Source organism: Lagenorhynchus albirostris, chromosome 8 (genome assembly GCF_949774975.1).
Source record: "Lagenorhynchus albirostris chromosome 8, mLagAlb1.1, whole genome shotgun sequence".
Lineage (NCBI taxonomy): Eukaryota > Metazoa > Chordata > Mammalia > Artiodactyla > Delphinidae > Lagenorhynchus > Lagenorhynchus albirostris.
Genome location: NC_083102.1, coordinates 87,819,686 through 87,842,614, shown reverse-complemented (window position 1 = coordinate 87,842,614; position 22,929 = coordinate 87,819,686). Strand labels below are relative to the sequence as shown.

The following is a 22,929-nucleotide window of genomic DNA, read 5'->3' as shown; positions in this document are numbered from 1 at the left end:
ATAATAATTAGAATATATATATGCTATATATATCCTGCCACATTCTCCACACTAGAACAACACTGAAAAGAAATTCTACCTGGAAGAGAACAGCTATCATTTAATAGTAGTGGACTTCTATTTTCACCATTGACTGTAGGACTTCTGGATCTTTCTTGACAGGGTGAATTAAATCTGTGTAAAATTGCTGAGTTTTCTTCTTCCAGAGCTTGTTTCAACCACCGCTGAAATACATAGAACAATAAATGAAGAGAAATCAGTTTGTAGCTGTTTACATATCCTATAAATATACAGCCAATTCCAAAAGCATCTCACTACCAGGACTGGTAGAGTAAGGAATGAGAATGGCTTTTGGCTCATACTAGAGTTTCATATCCAAAGAAAAGTTTACCTTCTTGCATGAGCCAGAAATGTTTTCAGGAGGTTCTTTTCTTCTCCTTTTTTCTGAAAGGAATGGTGAAGTGAATCTAATGTAGTGCTTAGGAGTAGAGTATACATGCGGACTATAAGTGAGACCCGGTAAAGAATTGAGCTGTGTAGCTAACACTTCAGGATCTGTAGTTATGCGCAGAGGCTTTTCTGAAAGGGTGTCTGAAGGTTTTCCCGTCTTCTCATTCTTCTCACTTAACCATTCACTGACCAAGTGCTAGAGAGAAGGAAAATCTGGATCACTATATATGTAATTATACAGATTCTCCTATAGAATATTCTAATACCAAATTTGTAACTGACATATCTAAAATGAGAGATTAATTTAAATCCTTCATATATGATGTCTAAAAAGTCAATATAAGTCATTCTGCATTTCCTTGGTTATCTACACTTATTACTAAAATTTTTTACACAATTATACTTTGTAGGAACAAAACACATGATATTTTTATAAAATAGTAAAAATCTAGGAGACCTCAGTACTATCTTAAAAACACAAACACTAAACTGCTTCTATATTATGTGTAAAATGTTTAGTTTGTCAGACTTTAGCCAGTGTTTTTTTTGTTGTTTGTTTTTTTGCGGTACGCGGGCCTCTCACTGCTGCGGCCTTTCCCGTTGCGGGACGTGCTGGCTCAGCGGCCATGGCTCACGGGCTCAGCCGCTCCGCGGCATGGTGGGATCTTCCCAGACCGGGGCACAAACCCGTGTCCTGTGCATCGGCAGGCGGACTCGCGACCACTGCGCCACCAGGGAAGCCCTAGGCAGTGGTTTTCTACTCTGGCTGCTCATCAGAATCTCCAGATGAGGCCAGTGCATATATATATATATATATATATATATATATATATAATATATATATATATATAAAATATATATATATTTTTAAAGCTGTCGGCATTGACAATCACTAATGATTTAAGGGGGTTGAAATCTCTAAGTTCCCATGCTTTGAAAATTCACATAATCCCTTTCTTAGTTCTGTTTATTTTTTTGCATCTACAGTGTACATAGTTCACTCTTTACTGGCTGTATGAATACACCTGATCCTAAAGTATAATGATTACTCAACTTTTTCTTTTTTTAAGAACTAGTTATTTAGTAAAGTTCAGATGTAATGGGCATGGAAATAAGGATTACATTTCTCAGCTCAAGCACATTTTCCTTGCTGTGTGGGCACTTACCTCTTTTCTATCTAGTTATCAAATTATACTCCTTTAATTTTTATTATAAATGTAATTTGTAGAATATGTAGAAAAACTAGTGTATATGTATTTACACATACATTCTCACAATACACATACAGAAATACATACATTAAAAAAACAGTCTACCCACATCCTGTCTTCTAGAGATAATCACTATAAGCATTTTGGCATCTTTTCTTTCCTTCCTTTTTTCAATGTATGTAAACTTCCTTTCTAGGACAAGCAACAGTGGGGCTAAAGCACTTGGGAGTCTGCAACAGAGTGCCCCGGTGTGAATCCCGGCTTTGCCACTTACCGTTACCTCAAGCAAGTTACATAACTTTTCTACATCTCAATCCAGATCTATAAAAGAAGGGTCATGAGAGAAACTAGCTCTACAAATAGGGTTATTGTAAGGATTACAAGAGTTAAATAGCCAAAGCTCTTCATAGAGTATCTGGCACAGAATAAGTGCCATGTGTGAAACTGAAGGCAGCCTTTACATTATAGGAAATCACAATAATTTGGTACTCTGTCAAACAGTAATGTTGTTTAAAATAGCAGTATATATCACACGCAAAACCTGTGGGAAAAAGGCTTTTTTTTTTTTTTAGAGAGAATCAGGATACAGGAACCTATATCTCAAGACCAGGGAATTAAATCTATAGTGCCACAGTAGTTTAGTCATTTAATAATTAAAGGGCAGGGACTGTGTCATATTTGCAGTCAAGAAAGCAGCCTTTTGTTTTGTTTTCCTGCACTGTGCAGCTTGTGGAATGTTGGTTCCCAGACCAGGGATTGAACCCACTGGGCCCTCAGCAGTGAGAGTGCAGAGTCTTAACCACTGACCACCAGGGAATTCCCAAAAGTAGCTTTTCTTTCAAACATGAATCTTTTTTCTTTCTCACTAATAATCCAAATTATGGAGAAAATCTGCAGCTACTTTTTGTCCTCCCAAAGTGGGCAAAAGTAACTGCTCATTGTCAAAATCAAGTGCTGGCTTGCTTGTTCAGGATCCAGGGTGCAAAGGTGAGCACAGACTTCAAATCAGAGCGGTGTTTAGATCGTCTCTGTCTAATCCTTTGACTCGCCACTGAAGTATACTTCCAGGTTCCTCCTAGATATTTACGAAGTATACTTCTCATGGTTTCACAGTACCTACAAACGATACTGAATTTGGTAAGAACAAAGACCAGATAAAGTGGGTTTCAAAGTATTTTGTTGTAGAAGGGCGTGAGAAGGATCCATTTATGATCTACCCCACTGCCCAGAGAGCCTAAGGGTTGCACTTTGGTATCTGCTCCAATCTGCTGTACTCAGAATGGGAGAAAAACAAAGCTTCATAAGGGTGTTCTGTATTTCTGGCCTTCCTGTAAAGCTCAGGTTGGTTTATCTCAGTGATTGTTTACCACAATTGCTTCATTAAATCTGACAGTAGTTTTTGACAGATTTTTATTAATAAATTGACCTAAAACTACCCTTCCTGAAACCCTCCCACACTGTTGGTGGGAATGTAAATTGGTACAGACAGTATGGAGGTTCCTTAAAAAACTAAAAATAGAGCTACCATATGATCTGGTAATCCCACTCCTGGGCATACATCCGGAGAAAACCGTAATCTGAAAGGATACATGCACCCCAAAGTTCACTGCAGCAGGACCTAGAGATGATCATACTAAGTGAAGTAAGTCAGAGAAAGACAAATATCATGATAGCACTCGTGGAATCTAATTTTTTTTAAAAAAGAAACAAATGAACTTATTTACAAAACAGAATCAGACTTAAGGGGAAACGGGGTGGGGGGGATAAATCAGAAGCTTGGGATGAACACATACACACTACTATAGATAATAAGATAACCAACAAGGACCTACTACTGTATAGCACAGGGAACTCAATATTCTGTGATAAGCTATATGAGAAAACAATCTAAAAAAGAATGCATGTATGCATGTGTATAACTGAATCACTTTGCTGTATACCTGAAACTAACACAACATTGTAAATCAACTACACTCCAATAAAATTAAAATGAAACTACCCTTCCTTATAAATTTTCACATCCTACTACATTCTATGGAAATCAACAATTTCTTCACACTTAATTCTTGTAATCTACCTTTACCATGAAATTTATAAAAACTATAAAGAAAGGATAACTCATCTCAAACTAGTTGTTTCTGAGAAGTGTAGTTTAGTACATAAAGTAGGCAAAATTAAATCATTAGAAATCAGAATTGCAATACTACAAGGAAGCCTTGATATACTGGATATTTTAATGATGCAAACATTTCTATTAACTGATTTTACAGTTTTGCAATTCTCATTCTTAGTTTAAAACTTTGCTAGTATAAAAACCACGACTCTATCACTCTTCCTTATGAGATGTTATAGACTGAATTCCTAAAACATGAATATATTTAACATCATAAGACATTTGTTAAAAAACAGTTCTTACATTCATTAAGAATCACATACCTTTTTTGTTTTGGGATACTTTGTTGGACATTTATTAAGTGCTGGAACTTCAGTTTCAGTAATTATTTCTGCTAGTGCAGTTTCACTTTCTGGTTCTACTGCAAGTACAGTATTTTCAGTATCATTTTGTTGTGAAGTAACTTCTATATCAGGAGAAGACGGTTGGATATCTGAACACATGCTGACAGTTCTGTGTCTCCGACGCTGCTGTCCGATGTGAGTCCTACTCCGAGAAAAACTTTTTCTCTGTTTAGTTCTATTTACTTTGGCAGGAGTTGGCTTGCTAGCAGTTTCTTCTTTTGCTTGTTCCTAATTCAAAAGAGTATGGAACTTTTAATACGTTGTTTATATAACTCAGTAGTTGAAATCTAATGGCATCAATCTGCTTCAGAAGCTAACTGCCCCAAATGTCTTTATGAATTCTGATATATATTAAATTGACATAATTAAAAATTTTCTTACTCTCCAAAACAAAGCAAGTGGAGTCTCATAGCTGAAGTCTTAAATTCTCATAGGATTTGAGAAATGCTATTGAAAAGCTAGTATCACATCAAAAATTCTTTATAGATGTAATTAAATTGTGGAAATTTTATTGGAAAGTGGTGAAGTGTGAAAATAAAACTAGACCTGAATAATAATACCTGAATAACTTCAGCATCAGTGACAATCTGTGCATCTTTACATTCAGTTTTAACTTCAGTTTTGGCAGTGCTGATCCTTTCCAAAGCTTGTTCTCTTCTTTTCTCTCTTTTTTCAAGTCTGGCAAAAGCTTGCAGAATTGCTTCCATTTTCCTTTCTTCTCTTGTCTACAAAATTTAAAGTAACATAATAAATACTGCTGTGAAGTAAAATTCAAAAGTCCAAATGTTCATGGCAAATTAAAAAAAATTTTCTATGATGGTGTTAGCAAAACACCTCTTTTGATGGTAGATATGGGATTAAAAACATTTATATTCATTTTAGATCTTTGAGAATCCCAAACATCTTGGTAAACCCTGTCATTACAAATATATTACAATGAAAGGAATGTTTGGATGATTGTATGTTAATGATAAAGGTAAGGCAAAACCAAAAAAAGACTCAAGAACGACCCTGCTTTATCAAACCAAAAATCTTTTTTTCTCAATAATACATTAGGCAGCCTTTTAAAAATAAGATCAAAGTTCCTAAGGTAATAATATGTTGAAAAGGTTAAATCCATATGAACGTAAGGAGTGAATATATTGACATGTCATAGCAGGATATTGTGGGGTGAAGTCCTGGGTTTAAATCATGATGCTAACCAGTCATTTACTATCTCTGTGACCCTAGGCAATGTAACAACTCTGGTTATTAACCTTTTTGAGCATCTTATAAAATGTGGGTAACAATATTTACACTTCACAGAATTGTTAATGAATTCAAATATAAAATATCTGTGAAGTTTTCCAACCTTACTTGGAAAATGGTAGGCATTTCTTAGGTGTTACTATTTCTCCTTTGGCTCTCTTGCCCTCCATTATAATTGTTATAAGGCATTCCTCTATCTTCTGCTCTTCCCGTCTACACTGACAGTTCAAGGCAGAGACTGGAAAACAGCAAGAGTTCCTTTGAGCATCAGTTCTCTTTGGAGAGAGAACATTAAAAGCAAGACCCAGAGCCTTGGCCAGGGGGCCTGGCAAATGCTTCAGGTTTCAACCAGAAACAGGAAGCATGTCCATCAACTGTCCAGTTCTCCAAATGTAAAGAACCAGGTCCTGAGGCTTAGATCCATTCATCTTTCTTCCTTTATTGTCATCCATGTAGGAAAGAAAGATCAATAACTCAAGGTCTGGCTGCATGGTCTTCTCAATATCAGAGCTTTAGAGTTCGAGTAATTATCAGCAGAGATTCAAGCATTAAGTAAGACACCTACACTATGAAAACTATTACTTACTCTTTCCTATATTTTTCCCTTTTATTGTTCCACTAGGTAAGGGAAATATGTAAACAAAACTCTTCTGAGAACTTTATAATTGGTGAAAACAGACTACCATACTGCAAATGTGTCAGTCTTATAAAATGTGTTATCCTCACCCTCTTTATTTTACAGGTAAGGAAACTGAGATCCAAAGAGGTAAGATTACTTGTTCATGGACACATATCTGCGTCTTAGCTTTCTTGGTCTGGGATGGATAATAAGACACTAAAATAAAGAACATAGGCAAAAGATCTCTTTACTGGAACTGGAAGTTTTAAAGCTGAATTCTTTCCTTAGATAATACATGTCTCTGGTCTTAATAAATCACTTTACTCGACCCCTTTTCATTTATGGCTCTCTATAAAAATCCTGTCTCAATATATTAGGGCTTTTCTAACACCCTAAATTTAGAAGTCTGGAGTAACTAAAAAATAAGATTTTCATAATTGCTTCACCTGTGGAATGGGGGTGGGTAGCAAGAGAAGGGGTTCATTATTGTGCTTATAAATTTAAAAATAAATCTGGGAAAAGTACATTTTTCCAAAAGAAACAAACTTGTCTTAGCAAGAATCATTTTATGTATAAAATAAATTTACCCACGGGCCAGGCACCCAAAGGAGATATTTTCTATGTCATGATTATCCAAGGAAAGTTTCCTAAGATAAATACGAATTTATGCCAAAAGAAGTTTCCTTGACATGGTCCATTATTCACTTGTTTTAGATACAGTAAGGGTCAGAGATAAAATTAATTGATGTAAAGACAAAATTAATTCATTTAAAAATTGAACTCCCTTGGTAAACAATGCAGCTAATGGATAGTCAAAGCAAAATCCTTTATTTCTAGATGACTCGATCTTTTTGAGCTGGTCAGGATCTTAAAAATAATCTAGTCCTACACTGCTGAAGAAACCAGAGCCCACGTGTATTAACAGAATCACTCAAAGGCAGAGCCATAATTATTATCCAAGTTTCCAGGCTCCTGGTTTGTTCTTCTTTCCAATTACCAACTACTGACACACTACATAATGCAAAATAAAGCATAATTCTTCCTACATTTACTACAACTATTAACTGAAAGCACTAAACAGGTATCCTAATAGCTTTAACCCAGCTTCATCTTAAAACACACACTTTAGAAAATGTAAACATGCTTTTGATTATGTGAAGAAAAGAAAAACGTTAGTTACTAATCTACTTTTTTTTTAAACTCCTTAAGGTTCGTATGTCATTCAGCTTTTATATTCACCAGTGTATTCTCTGACACACACAACCAGATATACAGTATGTAATGACTGAAAATTTACCACCCACTTTATAGAGCTAACTGATAAATAAGTTTTATATATAGCTTGAGATAATTATAGCTGATTGTTCAGGGGACTAGAGAAATTAGGAGCCTTAGTTCAGCAGATTGTCCATAGATCCTGACCTCTGAGCTGGATGTAGTTTAGATGATACTTGTCACCTAAGGCTACCACCAGGACCTGCATGTTTCATTTTCATGACTCATTCCAAGCTACTGACTGTTCAGACCTCAAAAGTCATTTTTACTCTCTATGAGCTTGGCAACTGATAGACCCTGATTTAGAATTAGAATTAGAATCAGACAGGGTTGACTTTTGCCTTTTGTTGTTAACAACAACACTGTTGTTAACGCTGGAGTGTTGGGTGCTGAACTAAAAAAACTGACAAATCTCTGATGAGATCTACAGATTGCTTTTATGACATTTTTCAGTTTATGGCTTTACAGTATAACACACAAGAGTACAGTTATTTTCTGTAAGCGGAAAGTCTGCTTAATATCCCTTTATAGGATTTTATCACTTGAGTGAGTACAGTGAGAATTTTTATTACAATTTTGTGCTTCAATGTATAAACACACTGGAACACAAATTTAACTTGAAATCATGTCACCTTGTACTTGGAAGAGACTATGGAGATCTTCTTGTATGAGCCCCTATTCAACAAATGGTGAGGGACTTCCCTGGTGGCACAGTTGTTAAGAATCTGCCTGCCAATGCAGGGGACATGGGTTCGAGCTCTGGTCCGGGAAGGTCCCACGTGCCGTGGAGGAACTGAGCCTGTGAGCCACAACTACTGAAGCCCCTGCACCACAAGGAAGAGTAGCCCCCACTCTCAACAACTAGAGAAAACTTGCGCACAGCAACAAAGACCCAACGCAGCCAAAAGTAAATAAATTTATATTTTTTAAAAAATGGTGAAAACCTAAGGTCCATATAGTTCAAGGACTACATAATAACACGAATTAAAGTTTTATACAATATCACAACTGAAGAACTAAACTACACTGACTAAATTGTTAGAATTCATCCCAATTAGAGATATTTGGTAATATGAAGCTGAGTGAAAATAAGCTTATGTACTCTGGATGCCTTACAGTGGCTTTAGAAGGAAATTTGCTAGTAGTAGGATGTAAGAATTGAGAAGGAAACAAAATGAAGACATTTAGGTATTTTGTGATTTCTTTTTTTTTTTTTTTTTTACCTTACTACCAAGTAGGAAGTGGCTCTTAAAAACAACAAAGTTGCCTTTTAAAGGAAAAGGGAAATGGCAGGGCCAACCTACCAAATTACTTACAGCGTTGAAATAGAGAAATTAAAAGACTTCTTACTCAACTAACTTCCCTTAACCTTTTGAATAGGAATTTATTAATTTTTAAAAAAATGCTAAGATTACTGCTTACCAATAAAATTGTTCCAAAAGAGTAAGTATCTCCATTTCTTCTCTACCACATGATGATTTAGTTTAACTTCATAGCACTCTTTCCTGTTTGATGTTTGTTTTTCCTTCCACCCCGTCCTCCGTGAAAGCTGCTCCAGAACAGGGACCTTGCCTTCTTTTGTTCACCCAGTACTTTAAATGGTGCTCAGCATATAACAAACACCCAAATTTTTAAGTGAATAAGAATTGGGTATACATTATATAAACCATGTATATCACTGTAATTTGAAGGTATGTAATGAAGTCTTTAAACAAGATTTTGGAAATCCTGAATTTACTACAAGGCAGCTGAAGCTGAATATCCTCATTTCGTTTGAACAGACAACCTATAAAAATAAACAGGTTCCTTTTTGCTAGTCGATACTACGATTTTGAAAAAACAATTCCTAAACACTGTGGTGAAGAAAATGGGACTTAAGAAAATTAAAACTAGTAATCAACGTTAACTTAGTCATGCTCTGAGGAGAGAAAAGTTAAGATGGACAATACATGTCAGATGACTTTTCTTGCAAATTTACCCTCCCCTATAGTTTACTATTATTAAAAATTCTTTTGCATCTTCTAAACTGATCTTCTAAATCAAGTCGCTTCCTAGAGACATTAGTAAGAGCATGGATTCTGTATAGTAGTGTCTTCTCAGAGTGTTTTTTCTATAGAATAAAAATCTGCAGGATGTCAAAGGTGTCACTACAGAAAAACAAGTTGCAAGGACGTACAGGTTGAGGAAATGCTGACATAAACCGAACTTCTCAAGAGGTTTCAAACACCATGTATACTGGAAATCTCCCAGTTGGGGACAAGGTATACTGTTTACTAAAGTCAGCTGGCTACAAAGCTCTCTCTTTCACAAAACATCTAATTAGAGTTCCATGGAATACCTTTTGATGTGAAGGATCAAGCCTGAGAAAATTGTGGGGAATCCTGCATCCTATCCTGCCTGGACTATAAGCTTCATTTAGTTCACACTCATGGGCGTATCTGTAGCTTTCCTCAAATGGCTGCCAGGAACATCTAATAAGCTCAATTATAGACCACCTACTTTTATAAAAGCCAGACCTTTTTTTCCCCCTAGAAGCTAGGGCTAAGGCAATGAGCCCCACAAATCCTTGCCCTTATGTAGTTTATATTCTGGTGATATACAGTTGATTCTAGATTGTCCTAGATGCTTGACAGGTTTAAGAAACTCATAGCTAGGTGACTATCCCTTCATATCCTTTTGTTGGTCTCAAATTTCTATCCTCCTACATGTGAAGACCACCTGAACCACCTTGCATGGATTCCAGTTTAAGCAATCTGACTATAACAGGCCATCAAATATTACCAAGACTATATTCCCCAAGTACTCTTTCCATAAGGTTGTGGAAAGTTATTTTGAAAATATATTAAAAGATACTACAAAGGAGGTTCTTTTCATTTCATTATAAATGGGGTGAAGGAGGGGAAGCAAGCCTCCTTTTGAATTTAAATCTTTCTAAGGTTTTATATTTTTAATCAATCACCTGTTCATCAAAATAAGGTGAGCTTCTCAATATCTAACCCCCTTCTGTACACTTAACCTCTGACAAGGTTATGGCCACCTAACTTCAACTCAACTACCATGGACCTGGGAGAGTCTACTCAGTAGTACCCCGGTTTTGAAACCAGGTGAGTATAAACAGCCTGCTGTATTTCAACTTACCGTATTATTATATTTCAACCCACTGTATTTCAGCTTAAGATTCTCCCAAGTCAATTCCAACCCACTGCCAAAGAAGTATCTCTTACTAGTTAAAGAGAAAATGTCTAATAACCATCTATTCAGTTCCATACCATTTAGCCACATGTGAGCTTTTGTAAGGAGAGGACAAAATATAATGGAGGAAAAAGGAAAATATTAAGAATGGCTTTCTACCCTGGCCCCCTAATGATTTGAGTATTCTTTCATGAAATCATCATTCAGCATTTCATGTGATCTACAATCAACCAATCTTATTTTCCTATATCCCTCCTCACCACCACCACCCCCAAAAAAACAGCCTATAATTCCAGCCAAATGTGATTTTAAACATCATAAGGTAATGGTAAATTCTACCTAGTTCATGAAATGACCTCTGATCCCTCCAGCTATAAGTTACCTGTCATATATCTCCTTTACCACACTTCCTGCTGCATTGTAACTGTTTTCTAAATGCCCTCGAAGGCAGAGATATTATCTTCCACTCTCAACAAAAGGAACAAAGTAGCAACCAAATTACATAAATCACCTGTGCTATTTTTGGAGACTGAGCAACATGCTAATATTAGGTTGTATATGGAACTGCCATTTGTGTAGATAAAAACTATCAAATCAACAATTTCATATGGTTCAAGCTATACTACAAAAGGATGGGCTGAAGTATATTTGAATTTGGACATTACATGGTACTTATCTGGGAGGAAAGTCTGACTTTTTATATTTCAATCTCATATATACATGTCAGAACTGGTATCTCCTATTATAATGCTTTAAAGTCTGTCCCATCACAGGAGAAAATTTAAATCAGTTTGACCTAAGTTTCTCAGGAGTTGACCTATCTTTCCAATTACTGATGTTAACATAGCCAATATAAAAGGCAAACACTGGAGTAATAAAGGCTGATGAGTACTTAAACTTTTCAAAACAAAATATTTCATCCCACAAATACTAATACTTTGGGGAGTGGGAAGGGGCCAAACCAACTGCTTAAGAATTCTAGGATGCATGCTTTTGCATTCTAGTCATTTGAGTATAGCAAAAATTCTATAATTAAAACATCCAGGCAAACACAGCAATTACAACTAACAACATTACAGTGAATTTGAAGGCTACAGGTTAAGGAGCCAAGGATTTTTAAATACTTACTTCAAAAGGGAACCCTCATACACTGTTGGCGGGAATGTAAATTGGTGCAGTCACTAAGGAAAACAGTATGGTGGTTCCTCAAACAATTAAAAATAGGATCCAGCAATTCCACTTCTCAGTGTATAAAGAAAACCACTAAATGAAAACATACGTGTACCCCAATGTTCACAGCAGCATTATTTATAATTGCCAAGATATGGCAGCAACCTAAGTGTCCATCAACAGATGAATGGATAAAGATGTGACCAATATACATATATATGTGTGTGTATGTATATCACACACACACACACAATGGACTACTACTCAGCCATAAAAAAAGAATGAAATTTTGCCATTTGCAGCAACATGGATGTGGAAGGCATTATGCTAAATGAAATAAGTCAGAGAAAGACAAATACTGTATGATACCTCTTATATGTGGAATCTAAAAAATACAACTAGTGAATATAAGAAAAAAGAAGCAGACTCACAGATGTAGATAAACTACTGGTTACCAGTGGGGAGAGGGAAGGGGGGGAGGGGAAGTATAGGGGTAGCAGATTAAGAGGTACAAACTACTAGGTATAAAATAAGCTACAAGGATATATTGTACAGTGCAGGGAATATAGCCAATATTTTATAATAACTATAAATGGAGTATAACCTTTAAAAACAATCACTATTGTACGCCTGTAACTTATACAATATTGTACCTCAATACTTCAATAAAAAATATTTCATATCCCTTCAAAATACCAAATTCTAAATATTTACGTTTGTTTATTCCCATGAAAAATACTCAGCTGCACAACCACCTTAGTGGCATATATTAAAATGAATATGCTAAAACAGATATAAAAACATGAAGTATTCATTTATATTAATATAGCATACTAGTAGACAAAATCTGGACAAAACTGGATTCCCAAGTATGCCTTTTTGTCTACCTATCCAAAGTTCCATCATGTTCAACAAAAAGGCATTTCTCTTTCCTTCTGCCATCTCAAAATGAGGATGTTCTAAGTTCCACTAACTTTCTCAGCACTGAAAGAAGGAAGTATTTTAAAAGTAGCCCCAGAGTCATATAACAAACCTCCAGGTTTGAATTTTCTTTTTTCCTCTCATTTCTCTCCCCCCAAAAGCATTGTTATAGCCCTTAAAGCCGTATTTGTATCAGACGCATGCCTCATACAGAAACCACTCATACCCTAAAGTGATCTTCTAAAAGTTTCTGCAGGATTATTGCAAAGACAAGGCTGTGGCAATTGTGGAATGAACTGGCCAATATTGAACATCTAGTCAAGAAAGGGCCATAGGTAATTTGGGTAGGTACAGGTAATTTATTAGATGTAACCCAATCTTGAAAAAGGTTCAAGATAATTCCTTTTAGAGGAAGAACTCCTTTTTCTTTATAAGCAACCTCCTCCAATATTTTCTCCTATATTTGTTTTTCTTCTCTCCTGTTCCTAACACTACCCTGTCCCATCAGAGCAGTGCTTCTGAAATCCTGAGGCTGTGAAACAGTTCTGCATTGCTTTTGCAATTTTGAACATCAACAATACATCAGTGTTAGAGGAATGACCATCAAGGCAATAAGAGTTACATTTAAGCAGGCCTACAATGACCAAAATCCAAAGATCCTACCGCTAAGTATATGACACCTGAGATTCCATGAAATACAACATGAAAATCACTAAAACAGGAAACAAGGGAGCATATAAAATAAAGGGGAGTGGGGAAAGCCCGTACTAAGATCATCAGTTGGTATATAAAGTCATTTTCAAATCTTAAGGCAAACTATATCTTAATGTCTTCTTAACTGGCCTAGACATTGTATCAATTGCTAAATTACCATGGATTTTTAAGAAAATATCTTGTCCTAGTTTTTATACAGGTTAAGATATTTCAAATAAATAGTACAGGGAGTGTAAATACTAACCTTATTTTAATGGAAACCTTACTTTGTGATAGCAATATGAGATGTAAAAATAGCAGCTGCCAACAGTGGGTATTCTTCTTTTTCGCATAAGCCATTTATTTAGTGCTATTATAAGCTTTAAAATTCCATTTTTGTTTTACATTAAATTATGAAGAGAAAGGATACATTTAGTTAATGAAAAACATTTTGAACAGTAATTCTGGCATTAAAATTAATAGTACTCTGCTTCAAAAATGTTAAAAAATTATTTCTTAAATGTCAGAAATTCTAAATTGTCTAATGAACACACAGTGAAAATACAAAAGATTAGTGGAAGTTACTTGAATGGTAATGACAAAGCCAAATAGAAATGCTCAGGGACACATCATGTTTGCTAACTTCAAAGAACAAGGTAAAGGCCCTCCTAAAGGCAGCAGCAAGTATTTTGGGACGAGCAGTGTCACTAAAACCCAAGTGACAGAAGGAAGCTGCTACCGGCCTTCCAACTTACCATCTTCCTTCTCCTTTCTGCAATCTGTTCCTCTGACTCCATTTCTACTTCATTGCTAATGGGAGTTTTTTCTTCTATATCATCAATAAAATCTGGTTCCTGAAAGATGGAAATGACTGCTTTATAGAAACTACTACTCCATCTACAAACTAGAGGCACAGAACCATGTATTTTAAATGTCTTTCAACCAGAACTAATTAAACATAAAAATTACAAGAGTACTTAAATCCATTTCAGAAACTTAAAACTGGTTCCTAATTCAGGAAACTTTTCAAAATCATGCAATCAAATAATTTTGTTTCTCAAAGTTCTAGTCAATAATGTTCTTTATCAGTAGAGTCCACAAAGCCTTAAGTTTATATTCTTACCAACACATAAACATATAAATTATTTCACATAACCCAGTGCCTACAAATACCAAGTGCTTAATAAAGGTTTGTTCAATTTAACACTTACGGGAAACTATCCTTAGAAGATAAGACACTGGAGACGAATAAAAGCTTACTTAATCTTCACATTTAAAAGGTCCCGCCTAACTAACTTCCATTTGTTTAGAGGGCATATAACAAAATACTTCCTGGTGAAGCGGAAGTACAGGCCAAACTCTTTACTCAAATTTATCTTATGTGTTTTTAAAATAACTTCCTCTCAAAAATCATATGTCCACCCCTACAGAATTGATTTCATTATGTCCCAAATATTAAAGGAAAGGAATAATTATGGCTTAAGACTTTAAATAAGAACATTTATTACAAACATAAGGACAGTGCCATCTGGAAGAATTTTTTTAATTACCCAGTCTTAAGGAAAATCTTGTATTCAATTCTACAAGGATTTGCTGGGTGAGCTGTTTCTTAAAAGTTTAACAAATATTGTACAAATTCTAGCAGAACCTGTAGTTTACATTTATAAGTACTTCATTAAATAAGAGAATGACTTAAAAAGTTTAAGCCATTTTATACAAAAAAGAGGATAAAATATGACAAATTAATTTTCTTCTCTTAACTTCTTTCATCAAGATTCAGTAGAGCATAGTTCAGTACCTGATTATTTGACACCGATAGTCTCAGAGGAGAAAGCTTTCTCTGTTTAGTTTCCGGGCTCTTCATTTTGTTCGCTGTCCCTTCACAATCCAAAGTAATATTCTGATTTTGTGTATCTTTTTCTTTTGAAATATCCTTTTCTTTTTTTCCTTTCTTTCTTCTGGTCTCATAACCACTATTGATGTTTTCCGTGGATTCAGAACTACGTTTCAGAACAGGGCACTCTGGATTTTCTTTGAGGCATGCACAATCCACCTTGTACTTACTGGAAAGAAAACCAGTTAAATATTTGTTCAAGATATAGACTGTAATATTTTCTAATCCATTTTAAGCTACACCTCCACAAAACTGTATGCTATTACTAATTATAAGCAATCGTTTTCGCTAATTTTCATTCCTTATAACTATGACAAAATAAATTTTCTCATAAAAACAATATAATAATTAGAAGTTGATTTCTGACCAGAGATTGGTCATAATCATAAGGATAACCAGTGATGGGTTACAGAAGGAAAAAACTCCAATAAATTAAAACTGAGTCTTTTTAAGTCAAATGATACCATGGCATATTTTAAGGCAAAAACCCCAGGTTACCTCAGAGTGCTATAAAGTGTATATGCAGAATATGATAAAATACTCTAAATCTGACCTAAATAAAAAATGCTAGGTACAATAAATACCAAACCTTAACTAGTTTGTCTTATACTTTAAGGAATGATTTCAATAACCAGGGTTCTTTAAAAACCTACCTTGAAAAAACTGAATGTCATGTTTGCCTTTGCCCTTAGGTATTCCCTCTTTCAAATAAACGGAAGCTTGAAAAATAATTGCACTACCTCTCATCTTCACAGTAGTGATAATTATTACTCCCATTTTACGGATGAGATTAAAGCTCAGAAGGTCAGTATCTTGTCCAAAGTCACACATTAAGTGGTAGGGATGACATTCAAATACAGGTCTGAGTCCAAAGCCCACACTTTTCAGCTCTTCAGTATTTCTTAACTCTCTACCCTCTTGTCTACCACCAAGAGTCAGTTCATCTCTAGGATATAGGCTGAATGCCCAAACCAGAGTTAAATAATAACGGAAGACTCCCACTTTGCATGTTTTGAGTAGTTTGTTCATAATAAAAAATAATTTACTTTTCCAAGTTTCTAATACGCCTAACTCATTCACTTTCAACACTGGTAGAAAGCTACAAGTCAAACTGTCTAATTCTGTGAATCAGGGGTAGAACTCAAACATCATGGTCTACCCCTCACCTCTACAAATCAGGCAGTAACAGAAACTAGCTGGAAACTTTTTCTAGATATTTTCTTTGATTTTAGGACAACAGAACTGCAAATAATAATGATGACAACTGCTAATATTTATTCAGCACTTATTTTGTATCAAGAATGGTTTTAAACCCTTTACATGTGTCAACTCAATCTTCGAAATATTCCTGTTAGGTATTATTTTTCTCATATTATAATGAGGTAATGAGGGAGAGAGAGATGACAAAATTGGTCCAAGGTTACATAACTAATATAAGTGACCGAGCTAGGATTTGAAAGCAGAGAGTCAGATTATAAAAAGCTTATATTTTTAACCACTGTGGGAAACAGTCCCCCAAAGCAATGAGCAAAGAGCTATTATGCTCAATTTTCCACCTTGGTGGGGGGGGTGGAGAAAGAGCTAAAAAGGAAACACTTTAGTTATCAGGATAAATCTGACTCCAACAATCAAGTAGAGATGCATATACTGAAGGAAGAGGGATTTCATTGACAGAAAACATAATGGACATTAAAAATGTCTGCATGTAAAATGGATACCACACAAACTCTTAAAAATAAAATACAGGAGGATATGAACTGAAATCCTTATAACCCAAAAGATTATAGAATATATAAAGAAGTGCCTCCACCCACATCGGTTTAAAAAAAAAGACTACCCAGCAGAAAAATGAACAGATGATGAGACAAGTCATAAGAGAGGAAATCCAAATGACAAATGACTACATAAAAGGATCTTTGGGCTCTTAAAATAATCATGGAAGATGGTAATTACAAATATAAAAAGATACTATCTCACACAGATTAACATCGATTTTTAAAGTACAGTAAAGAAGTGTTGCAAGGAAGTAAAGCTATGGGAGTATAAACTGGTCATTCACCCACGTCTGGTAAAAACTGATGCTGTACACATTCTACAACCCAGCAATTCCACCTCTACGTCCCTATCATGGAGAGAACATGTACACATGCAGCATTTTTTGTAAATCTAAAGGTCCACCAATAGTGGAATGGATAAATGCCATCAGCGGTGAAAATAAATGAATTAGAGCTACACATAACAAAAGAACTGCATCTCACAAAAGTAATGAATGAGAAAAGATGAATGCAAAATAATACAGATTATAATTTCCATAAATTTTTAAAATATACAAAACTACTCCATACTATTTAGGGACATCTACAGACATAGTAAAAATGTTAAACTCACCAAATTAAAGATGGCAGTTATCTCTGGTAAAAGACAGAGGGATAGACGCAATCTGGCTGCTAAACATATGGGCCTTTAATGGATAATGTTTTGCTTCTTAATTTGGAAATGAGGCACATGGACTTTTTTTTTTTTTTTTGGCCGCGCGGTTCGTAGGATCTCAGTTCCCTGACCACGGATTGAACTCAGGCCACAGAAGTGAAAGCAGAGAGTCCTAACCATCAGGCAACCAGGGAACTCCCTACATGGACTTCTGTATTACTATTTTTTACAGTAAAATTTTTAAAATTTAAATTGCAGTTTCTCTACTCAGAATTAACTTTTCTTAGTGTTAATCAACTCTTCTTTAGTGTTTCAGAACAACAGTTCTCAGAGTTTCCTCGTACAATCGCCAACAAACCCTTTCAATTTATACTGCAAAGAAACTTTGGCACAATTTCTTTTCTTCTGAGGGGCAATAAGTGAAATTATCCATTTCTACTGATTAACCAAATTAATTGAATGAGTAAAACTCTACACTCTACCTAAAATACAAGAAAGAAGGAAAAAATTCTCACATAAACAAGGTCAGTATTGCTCAATTAGGATTACTAATTATTATACTATGAGCATTACATTACAATAAGAAAAGTCTGGAAGACCAAAGCAACCATGCTGTAATGGAAGCTGATATCAGAATGCTCGTTTCCAAGTATTTTTAATTGCCTAATGGTAAATAAAAATAGAAAGCTAAAGAAGTAATGACAATACCTACATTTTTATAAGGACATTAAGGAATTATTTCAAAACAACAGGTATCATATTTACAGACTTGAACTTACCAATTCCCATAGTCAAAATCAAAGGCAATAGTAATTTCAGTTCCCTTTGGAATACTTTGTACAGAATAAATGTAAAGATGTATGGTTCCATCCTCAATTTCATGCCTCACCTGTTAGTTAAAAGAATAATTTTGTATTTCCATAAATATATGTCTCTATAAATTATTTTCTACCTTTAGAAGCATCTCATCTTGCAATTTTGAAAACTATTCTTTTCAAAGTAATTCACAAATACAACATGGAAAATATGCCATTAATTACAAGACTTGTACCTAAATCAGTGGTTATCAACTGGGAAGGAGGTACACATCTATGCAAGTTTGATGCAGGCTCTAGGAGCATCGAAAAGAAAATAACTCTATTTCATCAATTCTATGGTGCATATTTTTTCCCCTTTTAAAATCTGTGAAATTGGGAGTTTTACAAGTGATGGCATCTTTGATTTAATGAAACGCATTAATGGTACAGTTTATAAATATATAGTTAAAGTATAGTTTAACACTACACTTTTCTGTGATATACACTGTTCTAGGTACTCTACATGTATTAACTCCTTTACTCCACATAACATCTTTTTACAGATAAAACTGAAGCACAGACAAGGTTACAAAGCTAGTAAGTCAAAAAGAAGACATGAATCTGTAAGTCTTGCTTCAAAACCTACACTTACCTGTAACATTATATAACTAGAAAACATTTATTTTGGTATGTGAAAAACAAAACCAGAAATATTATTTTATACACCACTTCTAAAACATAATTTACTAGCACATATAAAATCTACTTTAGTTTTCAGCTTCGTCATCTACCTTGATCAAATCAGAGCATATATTTGACTCATAAATAGAGCTTCCAGAATAAACAGAGAAGTCCAGTATTTTCTCTTACAAGTAACATCACAATTTCTTCAATGCTCAAAGTAACCTGAGACCTCACAGCCAGTTATCACCTAAATTTTCGTAATGGAAAGATGTTGGGGAGTATAAAATGCATCAACAACTAAAAACTGTTGGTCTGTTTTAGGCCACCAGACTTTTTTGTGCTTAATACTCAGATTCCACACACTCCCTACCCCTGCCTCCCCAAAGGATTTCTATAAGCTTACCTCTGCATTCGGTGTACAGGAACGCCTAATGAACCGAGCTTCATTCCCAAAAGTCCTTGCATCAACACACATTTCTAGACCATGAAATTTAGAATAGAATAAAACAAAAGGGTATGGTCTACAAAAAAAGAAATGCATTAGAAACTATTAACATTTTGAATTTAAGAAATTTCTAAAAGACTCATAGTAAGTAGGGAGGCCAAGATTTGAATATACGCAGTCTGATACCGGAACCCATTCTTAACCACTAGGCTAATTCATGCTAATAAGATTTTTACCTGCTCATATAACCTTACCTAAACCAAAGATAATTAATTCAGGTGGGAATTCAAATTTACAAAGAATGATAAAAAGGGAGTGATTACTGCCTTTACATAAGGATTCATAATGAGATGCCATTCAAGTTCCTATCAGTGCATTTACGTGTTTGATTTACAGCACTGTTTCAGATCAAATCTGCTATACGAAAGGGAAAGATTCTTGTATATCTTTCATAACTTAAGTAACTAAGTCATAAACAATATGAAATATTTTAAATAATTATAGCATATAGGCTGAGAATGTTATTTCCCTAGAGATGCAAACATATTTCTAGACCTCAGGGAAGCAATGGCTATCACAAGATCACATCAATTCCCACCCCCAAAATCACAAACGATAGAAGAAGGCTCCAAAGTCCTTCCAGTACCAAGAAAGTCGGAGTTGAAAGTGGTGACAATAACGTAAGACCAAATCTAACATCCTCTGATAAAAGAAGGACGTGGTCACCAGTGGTCTTTGCAGGTTCTAGCAATTATAAGGAATTAGGAAAGTCCTAGATGGAAAGGGTTCCTTATAATCTCAGGTAATCAGACTTTTTCATTAATGTCCACCTATATTGCTACAGTTTATCTTTGAAGTAGATTGTTTTAGGAGTGTCAGCAAGATAGGGATGGGTAAGAGACTAAGGAATAGGGACTTCCCTGGTGGCGCAGTGGTTAAGAAGCCGCCTGCCAATGCAGGGGACACGGGTTTGATCCCTGGTCCAGGAAGATCCCACATGCCGCGGAGCAACTAAGCCCATGTGCCACAACTGAGCCTGTGCTCTAGAGCCCGTGAGCCACAATTACTGAGCCCGTGAGCCACAACTACTGAAGCCCGCGTGCCTAGAGCCCGTGCTCTGCAACAAGAGAAGCCACCGCAATGAGGCGCCCGCACACAGCAACAAAGAGTAGTCCCCGCTTGCCACAACTAGAGAAAACCCACACATAGCAATGAAGACCCAACGCAAGCAAAAATAAATTAATTTTAAAAAAGAGACTAAGGAATATATCTGCATCTACAGTTTTAAATATTAAAATAATCCCTTAGAAAACAAAATACACATAAATAATAGCTTTGTGCTTAAAATAGCCAAAAATTCAATATTTAACGACAGAAAACATGGAGAAAAAAATGAATATACCTCTTAAAGAAATATCCATTTGCTTCAAACTGTTCTCTTAACATAAACTTCCCTCTGTATTCAATGATAAGTGCATCAGGAGGCAAATCTTTTGCAGATTTCAGAATTTTCTTATTTTTTTGTATATGGCTCTACAATCAGAGAAAAGTTGAGATTAACTAAAACCAGACTGCTTTCAGTCTAAGTACTTAAGATATACAGTAGAAAAAGGTTGTTTTATCATCTCTTGGCAAATGATATATTTACCTCTACAGGAGGTTTGAAGATCAAATTATTGGTATTCAAATCTGATTTATTTATCTCTTTTTTGTCATTTCCGTTGCCCAGTCTCATAGCTATTCTTTGTGCCTCCCTCTGAACACCCTCACTATATTGGTTATTATTTGCCTCTTCATATCGATCCATCCATGCTTTGATTTTTGTCTCCCATCCAAAATTTGAACCATCAGACGAAGGCTCAATCTCTGGAGCTGAGCCCTAAAATCATAGCAAACTAAGCATTAATATCTGGATTTTAAGTATTTACACACACACACACAATATGACAATCTATATAAAAGAATACAATATAAACCAGAAATGATGATAGGCTTTCTAAGTTGGTCCTAGTAGGAAAAAGAAAAAAAAAAGACCATAAGTGAGCAGCTTAATACATTTTTATACTGATGCCAGACACACGAGTTGGAAAACTGAAGGAAGCAGAGTTAAGTTGAATAGCAGAAATTTAAGCTTCACTACTGTAGCCAAATGGAGGCTTTCAATAAAACTGAAAATACCCAAAACTTTGGAGTCACTGTCAGCTAACGGTTAAAAAAAGCGTGTAATAATTTTTTTGAGACTGCCAATATCTACTCTGTACTCACAGTTCTATTTAACCAGAATAAATTTGCAATTATTATGTAAACTATACATACTACATATTAAGTATAAACTTATTTTCTGATATAATACTTCAACTTTTAACATGTTTTATAATAAAAATATACTTTGATATCTTAATTTTGTATAATTCCAAGATCTATAATCAACTGTCCACATGATAAATTCAACATGAGAATAAAATGTCTCACAAAATAAAGACCTTTAAGCTTAAGTGCTTGCTCCTCCTCATACCCCCTATTAAAATCTGTAAGATAAGATTGCTAAGTGCCAAAATGCAGCAAGATGTTTTTTGATCCATCTCTTAGAGTAATGAAAATAAAAACAAAAATAAACAAACGGGACCTAATTAAACTTAAAAACTTTTGCACACCAAAGGAAACCAAGAACAAAACGAAAAGACAACCTACAGAACGGCAGAAAGTATTTGCAAACAAGGTGACCAACAAGGGATTAACCTCCAGAGTATACAAACAGCTCATGCGGCTCAATATCAAAAAAACTAACAACCCAATCAAAAAATGGGCGGACGACCTAAATAGATGGACAAGAGGCACATGAAAAGATGCTCAACATCACTAATTATTAGAGAAATGCAAATCAAAACTACAATGAGGTATCACCTCTCACCAATCAGAATGGCCATCATCAAAAATTCTACAAACAATAAATGCTGGAGAGGGTGTGGAGAAAAGGGAACCCTCTTGCACTGTTGGTGGGAATGTAAATTGGTACAGCCACTACGGAGAACAGTATGGATGTTCCTTAAAAAACTGAAAATAGAGCTACCACATGATCCAGCAATCCTACTCCTGGGCATACGTCTGCAGAAAACCATAGTTCGAAAAGATACATGCAGCCCATTGTTCACTGCAGCACTATATACAATAGCCAGGACATGGACAACCTAAATGTCCATCGATGGATGAATGGATAAAGAAGAGGTGGTACATACATACAATGGAATATTACTCAGCCACTGAAAGAACGAAATAATGCCATTTGCAGCAACATGGATGGATCTAGAGATTGTCAGACTGAGTGAAGTCAGTCAAAGAGAGAAAGACAAATGTCATACGATATCGCTTGTATGTGGAATCTA

General features: G+C 35.2%; 1 protein-coding gene across 3 annotated transcripts in view; it reads right to left on the bottom strand.

Moving 5' to 3' along the window:
- The window catches only part of KMT2E (lysine methyltransferase 2E (inactive)), a 99,027-nt gene that overhangs the window by 7,819 nt on the left and 68,279 nt on the right, over positions 1-22,929 (bottom strand). For all 3 annotated transcript variants that reach the window (XM_060157247.1, XM_060157249.1, XM_060157248.1), the window contains 10 exons: positions 21,195-21,425; positions 20,949-21,079; positions 19,505-19,622; positions 18,400-18,509; positions 15,095-15,359; positions 14,052-14,150; positions 4,739-4,903; positions 4,098-4,406; positions 392-646; positions 80-224 (listed from right to left, as the gene is read on the bottom strand). In XM_060157247.1, the coding sequence (XP_060013230.1) occupies positions 80-224; positions 392-646; positions 4,098-4,406; positions 4,739-4,903; positions 14,052-14,150; positions 15,095-15,359; positions 18,400-18,509; positions 19,505-19,622; positions 20,949-21,079; positions 21,195-21,425 (1,828 nt within the window). The remainder of the gene's footprint in view (positions 1-79; positions 225-391; positions 647-4,097; positions 4,407-4,738; positions 4,904-14,051; positions 14,151-15,094; positions 15,360-18,399; positions 18,510-19,504; positions 19,623-20,948; positions 21,080-21,194; positions 21,426-22,929) is intronic.